The following is an 11,180-nucleotide window of genomic DNA, read 5'->3' on the forward strand; positions in this document are numbered from 1 at the left end:
ATCGCGGCGCGCGAGCCCCCGAAACTCGATTACTCGTGCCACGCCACTCTAAACGGCGTTACCCACGTGCGCGACAACCGGGATTCAGTGGCGTCACGTGGGCGGACGGTGGAATACGTTAGTCGAGTTCTGTTCCGTTTAGAACGGGGTCGGACGACGACGGATGGATAGATGGATGAACGGACGGGACGATCCAACGTTTCGCCAAGTCCGGAGAAGTTTCGATTTGATCCCGAAGCTCCTCTGGCAGCGCCTGCCTTTACGTCGCAGATCGTCATGGAGTCCATGAAAGTTTCCCGACGGGTTACCTTTGATTATGCCGGCGAGAACGCTCGCCTCTCTCCGGCTCACGCACGGCGATGACGACGACCATCGCTAAGTTTCGCGTAATTACGGGGATAATTTTAGGGTCGGTTACCGAGTTCACTAACTGCGGTTAGCGATCCTCCGCGTCTCGAGGAGGTAGAAGGGAATACAGTTAATTGGTCAGCGTACTAAAATAACTCGGAAGATTCATTCTTTTCACGTTGTTTTCCTTGTTTGAAAAATAATTTCAAGTATTAACTACGATAGTCCGAACATTTGGAAAATAATTTTGATATTAAATCGCAATGTGATTCGGGACATCGAAACTCAGTTGACTTGCAATAATTAAAATCATTGTTCTTCATGTTTCTCGTCTTATTTTCTTATCGCTTTGCTATGTACGCGTTGATATGTAATACTATGTAGAATAACAAATCGAAATTCTTCCAACAAGAAAGATCAAGCTTGTATTCCTATCAGAAAGTCTTTACTCCGCAGCCGCACTTTAAGTTGGATTCCGGACTTAAAAACGGGACGATGGCCTTTAACGGCGGGTTAACGTCTCTCTTTCTCTCGAAGACGCCTGTCGTATGAAGCCGTCGACGTGATTTCCGCCACGCCTTCGCGCTCATCTCGGTACCGCCATCGCTTTTTCCTCCTTTAGGTTCTCCTCCTCTCTCCTCTTCTTTCTTGACATCGTCGCCGTCGTCGTCGTCGTCGTCGTCGTCGCCGTCGTCGTCGTCGAAGTGGCCGTCGCCCAGGCAGGCTGGCTGGCTGGCTGGCTGGCTGGAATGATGGATACCGCCTGTTTTTCGTACGTTTCAGCAGGCGGCCGCTCTCGCCAGGAGCTCTCGCCTTTATCCCGCCGCGTTAGCGAAGCTTTCCGCTGATCCTGGAAGCACGAACCGCTCGAAATCGTCCAGAGGTGGAGTCAACACCCCGTGTTGCCTCGCTTTTTCTCCCTTGCCTATTTCTCACTCCCTCGTGCTTTAACGCCATCTCTCGCTATCTCCCTTTACCACCCTGCCTCTCTCCCTCTCTCTCGTTCGCTCTCTCTTTCTCTCTCACCCGCTCTCGCCAGCACGGAATCGCCTCGTTTCCTCGCTACGGGGTAGATATGTATGCGCGCTCGCGTAATAGCCTCGTTCCTGCCGTGCTCGATGGTAGATACGTGCCGCGTCGCGCCAGCCGAACGCCGCTCCAAGAGTTCAAGCCCGCGCGATAAACGGTGCCGTGAGCCACGCCGCGCCGCGCCGCGCCGAGCCACGCCGAACCGCGTCGCGCTGCGCGCCACGCCGCGTCGCGCCGCGCCGCGCCGCGCCACGCCATACCGCGCGCAGCCGGGATATTCCGCGCCGCGACGGCACCGTGGTACAGCCGTTAGCAAAAAGACGACGAGACCGCTGAGCAAGCCGAGAGAGCCCCGGCCTTTTCCGTCCGTATGTTCCACCGATCGGAAATCGAAGCCGGGATCGAGCCGCCGGGATACCGGCGAGATATGGAAGATCCAACGTCAATTAATATCCGCCGTGCGTAATTCGATGGTAATGAAACGACGCGAGGCTTTTGTTACCGGCAACGCATAGGCTTTTGCCTGGGATTTATTATTTATCGCGATATAGTTTCGGAAAGTTGGAATTTTCGGAGATACTTTGTGAACGGTTGGTATGTAGACACTTAAGTGGGGACGCAAAGGTACAGGTGTCCTCTACATTTTTAGACCCTGCGAAGATTTCTGTAGCTTATTTCGAATTGCGATGAGTTTTATATATTTTAACGTTTACGATATTTTTTTATGTAAATGAGCAATGTGGGAGTCACTTTTGGCACTTTGTGCTACAAAATTTTAACTTTTATATAAAAAGATGAATATTGGACTTTTTTTATAACGTTTAATGATTCCGTAATTACTCTCTATATTCGTAAAGATATTATAAAGGTTTCTATATTTTATTACAAATTATGACGTGGTCATATATATTTTAATGTTTACAATATTTTTTTAATGTAAATTGGTAACGTGGGGTTACGTTTAGCGATTCGCTACAAAAAGATAAATACTGGACGTTTTTTTTTTTACGCAACGTTCAATGACTCCGTGCGAATAGACGACCAATTTTAGCGATTCAAAATCGAAAACATTTATTCTATCGTGCCGCTATAAAAATAACCAACGGAAACGGTGGTGAGGTACCAAATTCGTCAAATTACCCGACTATAATGGCTATCATCGTCAGTCCGAAAAAGCGCTCACGGCGAAGCGAATTAAAAAAAAAAAGGAAACCTATATTTCTCTCAAAAATAATAGTCCCCTCCCCCCCCCCTCCCTTTTCTCTCTTCATCTCCAAAGGCATTGTATAGTATAGTCGTCGTCGATTCTCCTCGCTCGCGGAAGTCGGCGTCGGTCAAGCGTCAAAGAGCAGCCAAGCGTCTTTTGGCGCGACCTGTAAGCGGTCTCAAGCGATGCTCGTACCCGCGGAGCCATCGGAGAGGAGGAGTGGGAGGAGGTGGAGGGAGACAGAGCGGTAGACACGAAGCGAAGAAAGAGGAAGGGGGCGAAAGCGAGAGACGGGAACAGAGCGGGAGCCGCCGCTCGGTTATTTATCACGCGCCGCGCGGTTCGCCGATCGTATCCGCCCGGATCCTTCTCTCGCTCTCTCTCGCATCCTGGTCAGTCACTACCTCTCTCCATCCTGCTGACCGATCCTCACACCCCTTACCCTCGCTGGCACACGGCGAGCCTTCGTCCCATGGCGATCCGGTCGTCCGAGAGCCCCATTGCGACGAGGGACCTGGAGAGACTCGTTACGAGCGTCCCAGTGTCCCTCTTCCTCCGGAGTATCCCCCTCCCCCCCCCTCCCCACCCTCATACCCTCTTCCTCAACCCTCGAGCTGTGTCACGTCGTTCTCTCTACCTTCTTCTTCCCTACTTCGTATACTCCTCGTCGCACTTCTGTACTTCTCTCTCTCCCTCCCTCCCTCCCCCCTCTCTCTCTCTCTCTCCATCCGCATGTCGTCCGTTCTTTCTCATGTAACTCCCCGGAGGGATCGAGTCCTCTCGCCTCTCGCGCCAAGCACGTATGTATACATAGCGGATACATGCGAGCACGTATATAGTCACGTGCGCACGGACGTGCGCGCGTTCTCGTGGATATGGAGCGGGTGAAGGCAGGAAGGGGAGGAAACGCTCGTGCGGGAAGAGCGCAGCTATTCGAGTCTCACGCCGGATATTCGCGAGCACGACCACCGCCGGCGACGTACTTTTATGCTTTTTCCTTTTTTTTTCCCCGCAACTCCCCCCTTTTCCTTTTCGTTTTGTTTCGTTCCGTTCTTATTCCGCCGGACACTCGCGCGCGGCGCGAAGCCGCGTTGCTCTGGTGTTTTCGGGGCTAAGTTGTGCAATAAGAGCGCGAGCGCTTGTGTGCCGCTCGGAAAAAATTAAGTAATTGGTTCGGATTCCAGAATTTATGCAGATTAAGTCCGACGTCCCGCTCATTATATATTTTAATAAAAATATTGACCGGCATATTTATTTCTTCGCGTATTGAGAACAAATAAAATTTCTAATTGTAAATATGATTTTTTTAAATAATGCGCATATATTTTTGTTAACACTCGCAGTTTCTTATGTTTTTAAACTTAATCCTTCCGCTAGTAATGTTGGACCTTTAAAAGTATAGTCGATTTTTTTATTGTAAATTTATCTAGTATATGAATTTAAACTTGTAAAAAATAAGTAAAATATAATGCAACTTCTTTGATAATAAAAACTCGTGATTAATCTTGATAATAAAATTCATTGATAATAAAAACTTATTAATTCTTCGAGGACAGAAGCTTTCTAACAAAGAAACCTAATGAAGACCTTGTTTTTTAAGAGTTTTCGAAGTTACTGAATTCAATTTTGGCCTCTCGGAATATCGAAATTCAAATTTCCAAAAAATAATAACTAATTACAATAAAACTCGGTTTTAAGAATCTCGGTATTGCTGAGTTTGAATGTAGCCTGAAAATGTCACATTTCAAAAGAGTAACTAACCTTCAATGAAGTGAGAATCATATACTGTCACAGTCATAATTAGAGATTGGAAATCAGTTCCAACTGTTTGTGCGTGTAACACTGATGAGCTTTAAATAAATCGAAACTGGAAACTTTATATTACTTCGCAATTAAAAACGACCCTTGAGTTTCATGACAATCAGATTTTTTAAAATTCGGTCCGCCATATTGGATCGATCGTTTTGAATTTTTTATTTTTGACCTCGACTCGAATACAGCATTATCAAATTACCTCACCAGGCCAAATTTCATGAAAATCAAGTGAGTAATTTACAAAATAAAAGAAGATAATCAAAACGGGGTCACCTATCTACAAAGGGTTAAAGGTTTCACAAGTAAGAATCGTTTTAGATTTTTACACTGTAAAAAATAAAATGTTAATTTTAATTTAAAAACATATAGTGGACACAAAAATGTTAAATAATTTTAACATTTTTGCATGTCTCAGAAAGTCCACTATATGTCTTCAAGTTAAAGTTAACATTTTATTTTTTACAGTGTATACCGTCTGTATATAAAAATCTGCACTAAAGTTCAAAGACCCAGGTTGCAGAGACGAAGGGTAAGAATTTCACATTATCGATCGAGGGTTAAGTATCATAAACAATATCAGTAGGATATCGAGTTTCTAATAATAAACGAGTAGCATCTTAGTTCTCCGTTCACGTGGTGCACTTTTGATCCCGATATTTTCCGACGTTCACCGGATCGTTGTTAAGGCGACGCCAAGCCTCGTCGGAAAATAATTATCGTGGAAGGGATGCCCGCTTTCGATCGTCTCCTCAGTTTTTTTCTTTTCCTTTCGTTTCCTTCGCCGATCTGCGCGCTGAGACCGAAAGGAAAAAAAAAAAAAATCGCTGCTTCGCTCACCGACAGGGGATCCGAGAAAAAAGAATGCCCTTCAGGCAGTCGGGGGTGAAATTCTCGTCCTGTGCTTAACGCTGCACGGAGGCGTGATGGTTGGCAATTGGAATTAACGACTTGGCGACCGTATTGATTATTCATCTCCTCCCGAGCTTTCTTATCTTATCCTTTCCCGCCTACTTTTTCGCTTCCTTCCCTTTTCTTCACTTCCGCTCCTTCTACTCTTCAAGTTTGATGATCCTTCGTTTGTTTCCACGAGACTAACAGCCTCTCTCCGGGCGAGAATACTGTAACCATAGTCCTGTCTTAATCTTTCCGTTCGAATCATCCCCGGTTGCATCTTCATCCCCGTCCCACATCTTTCGTCTTCGTCTTCATATTCTGGATTAAAGGATTCGACCATTCTTCCCTCGCTTGCGCGCCGTCCAGCCCTTTCTTACGAATCTATTCTTTCCTCTTCCGCTTTTATTTGTTGGTCCACGAAGAGCGACCGACCTGCTGGTAGGCGATTGCTGACTGACAATGTCCTCAGGGGAGGAAGTTCTAATACAAGTTTTCGTCTTCATATTTCTTCACTCTTCGTTCGAATTTTTACGTGCGTATCTTAATCTTAGATTTCTAAATCTAGGACAAAGCGGGCTAATTTAGACAAGTTAACAGAAATTGTCAAATCGTAAGATTCGAAAGATTTGAGGTCGCGTAGTGTATTCAATCAAACATACAAAATATATCTTATTGTTGCAATAGTACACTGAACCAAAACTGTACGTAAATACAATAAAATATTCATTATTTTTTGGAGAATTTTTAGGTTGTAAAACTATTGCTAGAATTCATTGCCAGAATGCATATATAGTTATATAAATAAATCCAGTTATTGTATCAATGAACTACATTAAGTCGGACATTGATCGATGATCATTCATTGGACCAAAAAAGACCAAAATTTTTTTCAGTATATACGTTTGATATGTTTGATTGAATACCTCCATCTTTTATACAATTTGAAAATTTCTGTTAACCTTCAAATTACCCCGCTTTATTCTAGTTACATTTCTGCGGACAAATATCTCCGAAACAACTTTTACACTTTATTCAGTGCGATACACTTTTATTATTTTTCTTTCGAATTTTGAAGAACTGTAAGAGAAACTGCTTTATATTTATATTTAAAGTATATCGGAAAGGTGTTTATTATTACAACAGCTAACACCGCAAAGATTTAAATCGGTCTTAAAAATGAGAAAAATCGAAAGTCCCTCTGTACGTTACGGTCATGCTGGCCAATAATTCCTGTGGGACTATATTCGCGCTCTATCGAGACGGGATGAAGGCGACACGGAGAAATGGAAGGTAAGATTATTCTTGGAAAAGGATCGCGGCGAGGTAGGACGGATGAGCCGGGTCGCTTCTCCGGTCGTTATCAGAGAGGAACTTGCTCATCGTTCTCCCGGGCACTTAACCGGCTACCACTTGCCGAAGGAAAAAAGGTCGGGGATAGAGAAAAATGGACGAGACGAGCGGAAGGTTTGGTCCGGTCGGCCGGAGCCTGAGCTCCCGATATCCTGCGCGCGGCTCAGCATTCGTCTTCGTCATTCTAGAAAGGAAGCTCGAGAGCCGAGGATCCTACGGTGCAACCAAACGTGTGAGAATACTTCTCGTTCTCGCAGTATCTTCTTTTGTATTTTGTATAAAAGAGAAACAATCTTGAGATACTTTTGTAACGCACAAATTAAAATTCTGCGGAAACTCCTTCGAGATCAAACGATACTTAATTGCTTAGGATTTATTAAAAGCTAAAATTATTATTCCTATGAACGTTTTGATCGGATACGTAAAAAATAGTAATAACAACGATAACTTTATTGAAAATAAGAGAAACGTCTTTAGTGCAATTAACAAAAGAAATGTGTTAATATACAAGATGTTAAAAAAAAAAAAAATCATTTCGCATTTATATGATAGATAGTACACTGAGAAAAAAATTTAGTTAATTTTAATAAATATTTAGTTCAATACTGCCAACTAAGCATTTACTTACAGTAAATAAATATTTGTCCAGTAAAAAAAATTATTGTTAAATCAAATTAACATTTCTTGTATCAAATAAATATATCTTTATATTTAATAAATATTTAGTTGGCAGTATTCAACTAAATATTTATTAAAATTGACTATATTTTTTTTCAGTGTACCGAATAAAAAAGTGTTAGTGAATATGGATCGAGAAAACTCAACCGCTTCTAAGACATAAACAACAATTTTATACGTTAGTATCAAAACTGACTTCTACGTATCGTATACGACATGAAGATTTACCTTAGTGTTTACAAACCGCGTTCTGGATGTTCTGATTCAATTTCCATGCACACTTCCTAATGAAAAATTTCACTGGGAATCAGTATGTTGACGTCAATCAGCCATTATAGTTGAATGAACATTATGGGAGATTACATCATTAGACCTGTAATTCTCTCAAATAAGCTATCAGTGTTACTTATCTCAATTTCTCTTTTTACGTCGCATGTGCGTGGAAAAGCAATAAATCAATTATACAAAATTGTTTATGTCTTAGAAACGGTTGAGTTTTCGACCTATATTTACTAAGGTTTGTTTTTATTCATACTATAGTATATTGTTTACTGTACCATATAAATGCTGATTCATCCTGCAGACAGTAATAAGAAAGGGAAAATGTATCTCAAAAAATAAAGCACCCAACATAAGGCTGCCTAAGCTGCAAATTCTTTTGAAAAAATAAAGAAATTTTGTCGCAAAAGCATCGAAAAGAAAAGGGACTTAAAAGATAAAGAATAAAGTCAGGTTAAGGAGAAAAGCCAATTCGATGTGGATCAATATCGGTTGCTCTACGCGACATCGATGCAGTTTCGTATAGCCGCGAAATTCTTGACACGTTTACGTAATTCTGTGAGTACACAGACGGTGTCTTGCGCGGGAAAACGAAGGACCGTCACGGGAAAGCGCGCTCGTTCCCGGGAATTTCCGTCGCAGAATCTCGCAAAGGTCGACTCCGAATCGTCGCCTCACTGAGGGAGCAGAAACGAGCTGACGCCGTGTGCAGGCAAATCCCCCGCAGGATCCTTAATCAGGCCTGACGCCTCACCGGCACGTAATACGGGATAGAAGCTTCAGCCTCGTTTCCTATCCTCTAACTATCCGCGCTCGAACGAGCCTAATCTCGCCTGTCGGTCGGTTACGACTCGAAATTCTTCGAATTACGAAATCGGCTCTTTTGTAGATAATAAGAAAAAACTCGGAACTAATGATATATTAAAATTAAGTACTGTGAATATTATGCACAAAAAATTGTCATATATTTATCTATGAAACAAAAGAATATTAGAAAAAAAAAGGAATAAAAACTGTAGTATACATACACTAAAAATTAAAAAGAACGAAATCATGTCTCGTATCATAATCCTTTTATCTATTCCGTTATAAACAGAAAGAAAACCTTCAATAGTCAGACTCGTTTGATGAAATATATATTGCAATTCTATTATTTCGAGATTAAAAGAAACATTGTATTCAATCACGACATCTAATTTTGATATTTGAATTTATCAACAGATCTTGTTGCAGAATTTAATTTGAGCTACACGTTATAATAAAGAAATTAACGTAAAAACATACGATTAAATACACGTATTCCACAAAATATGACTCGCGTGCATAAAAAAAACAGGTTTCATTCTTGGTCTTCGATTTAACCCTTTAAAATTCATACAGTTCGACCCAGCCAGCGTCTCGCTTCGCGCGACGCATGGCATACTAATAAAGACATTTCTTTGCCATATACCAACGGCCATTACGAGTCTCGCGATCCGCAGATTTCCCATCTCGTTTCCCTCGCGAAGACCGACACGAAGAACTTGCACGAGGATGAAGGGGAGGAAGGGGAGGAAGAAGGAAAGGCAAGCCACCCCTTGGCTGCCTGCAGGCTCCTTAATCAGGCGCGTCGCGTGGCTGGCACGTAACACGGGATAGGTTCAACCCCACTTCCCATCCCCTCGTCGACGTCGACGTCGTCGACGACGACGACGACAACGACGACGACGACGACGTCGGTAACCGGTAACCTCATGCCACTCACACTACCACTGTTACACAGCCATGTCTGTGCGTGTGGCGCGGCAGGGTGGTAAAGTGCCTGCGGTATGGGTCGTGCCATCGGCGACCAGGGGGTTGAGACTACGGGGGATAGGTAGGGTTATGGATCGGAGACTTTGCTTAAGCCGATGCCACCGTCCACCCTTATCCGGCTCGTGGCGTGTCCACGCCGGCCGTGCATTTTTCAACCCTCGCCGCGCGATGAGAATTTCAAGACTAGCAAGAGAGGGTGGAAGAAACGTTTCGAGAAAGCTGAAAAAGCGTTTCTCAAGCGTTAATGGAGTAACGACAATTGATCGCAAACGCGCTGCAGTTGCACTTTCATTAATCTTTGACTCGACTGAACTTGTACTAATAATATATTAATAATATAATATATATAATAAAATTTAATTCAAGAAAAACATTTTATGCTTATATTATTATTATAAAAGTTTTCAAAAATAAATTCCTTTTTTTAAAGTAATGATATTTGATAGTCAATATTTTATAAGCTAATATATAAAATTAAAGTACGCATTTCCATTTTTGACACTTTCATGCAGCGAAAGCTTCAATTAGTTAGAATGTAATCGATAGTACAAAAACTAGAACAAAACCTAAAATATTTTTCATGAATAGTGAATTTTAACAAACTCTACACAATATGGTAATTTCCAAATATTCCAACAATATTCAAGGAATATTCGAAACGTTAAACTTTCTCATTCGAATCTACATTGAGAGAAACATTTTTTGTTATTTTTAACTATAATTACATGTCACTGTAATTATTATTGCTGCGATGTTAGTAATAGTAACTATACATACAGTAATTTTTTTTATATCGACAAATATATGTAGTTGGCAATGCAAAGATTATAATCATGATAAATACTATTATAATGTTAGTAATAATAATTATATGTATAGTTCTGTCAACAAATATATATCTATATTTATTTGGTATTTTCCGAAAATAACTATAATTATAATTGTATTATCATAAAAATATTGCAGTTACTGAATTATAACTAATCAAAGTTACCAACAAAAGCCTTAGCAGTTATTAATATTCTAATATTAATAACTGCTGTGGTTCTTTAATTGGCAATTTTGATTGGTTCGTAATTTATTCTTGGAGTTAAGAAAATATATAGTATTTGGTTTAAATTATTAATTATAGTTAAATTATAGTGATCGCAAACATTTTTTTATGATAATAAGAACTATAATTATAGTAACATTTACAATTGCAAATATCTAAAATTTTTGTCTCAGTATATGAAATTTTATAAGTATTAACTTTTACAGAACAGGAAAGCTATTATAGACAATAAAATAATAAATTATAACAAGACTTATTCAAGAAAAAATTGTCGAGTGTTGTTCTATTTAAAAAATAGACTTTCTGAAGATTAAAAAGGCCTAACATTGAAAAGTAGCTAACTTTGTCGAATGGCATTACGTCTGCTCATAACGATTACCTACTACTTGTATGGCTGTCTAAAGAAATCATCACCTATTCGAGACCGGAAGTTTCGATTTCGTTCCGACCTGAGAAGAGACAAGAAACGACATTAACTCCCTTCTCCCAGCGACTAGTGTTGTCGCGACGTTGCAGCGTGCATCTCGACTCTACTGGGATCACCTTGGCGAACGAGCTACCTCGAGCAGCAGTACCACGTAGAAGCCACGGCGGTAACTCCTGATTATCCCTCGGTCTCGGATTTCGACCGGGTCTTCCTGGGCTTATCGAGCCGTAGCCAATGGTCGTCGATGCTGCATCGCACGGTATCATCGATCCAGGTTCGAAAGCAGATATCAGACCGGCGTATCA

General features: G+C 41.4%; 1 protein-coding gene across 1 annotated transcript; it reads right to left on the reverse strand.

Moving 5' to 3' along the window:
- Positions 1 to 934: 934 nt before the first annotated feature.
- LOC108767831 (uncharacterized) lies at positions 935 to 3,176 on the reverse strand. The gene is made up of 2 exons (XM_018517900.1): positions 3,027 to 3,176; positions 935 to 1,198 (listed from the first exon to the last, which is right to left on the reverse strand). Exons 1-2 carry the CDS (start codon positions 3,174 to 3,176, stop codon positions 935 to 937), a joined length of 414 nt encoding a protein of 137 aa, XP_018373402.1.
- Positions 3,177 to 11,180: the final 8,004 nt, after the last annotated feature.

The sequence above is a fragment of the Trachymyrmex cornetzi genome, unplaced genomic scaffold (assembly GCF_001594075.2).
Source record: "Trachymyrmex cornetzi isolate Tcor2-1 unplaced genomic scaffold, Tcor1.1 scaffold73, whole genome shotgun sequence".
Lineage (NCBI taxonomy): Eukaryota > Metazoa > Arthropoda > Insecta > Hymenoptera > Formicidae > Trachymyrmex > Trachymyrmex cornetzi.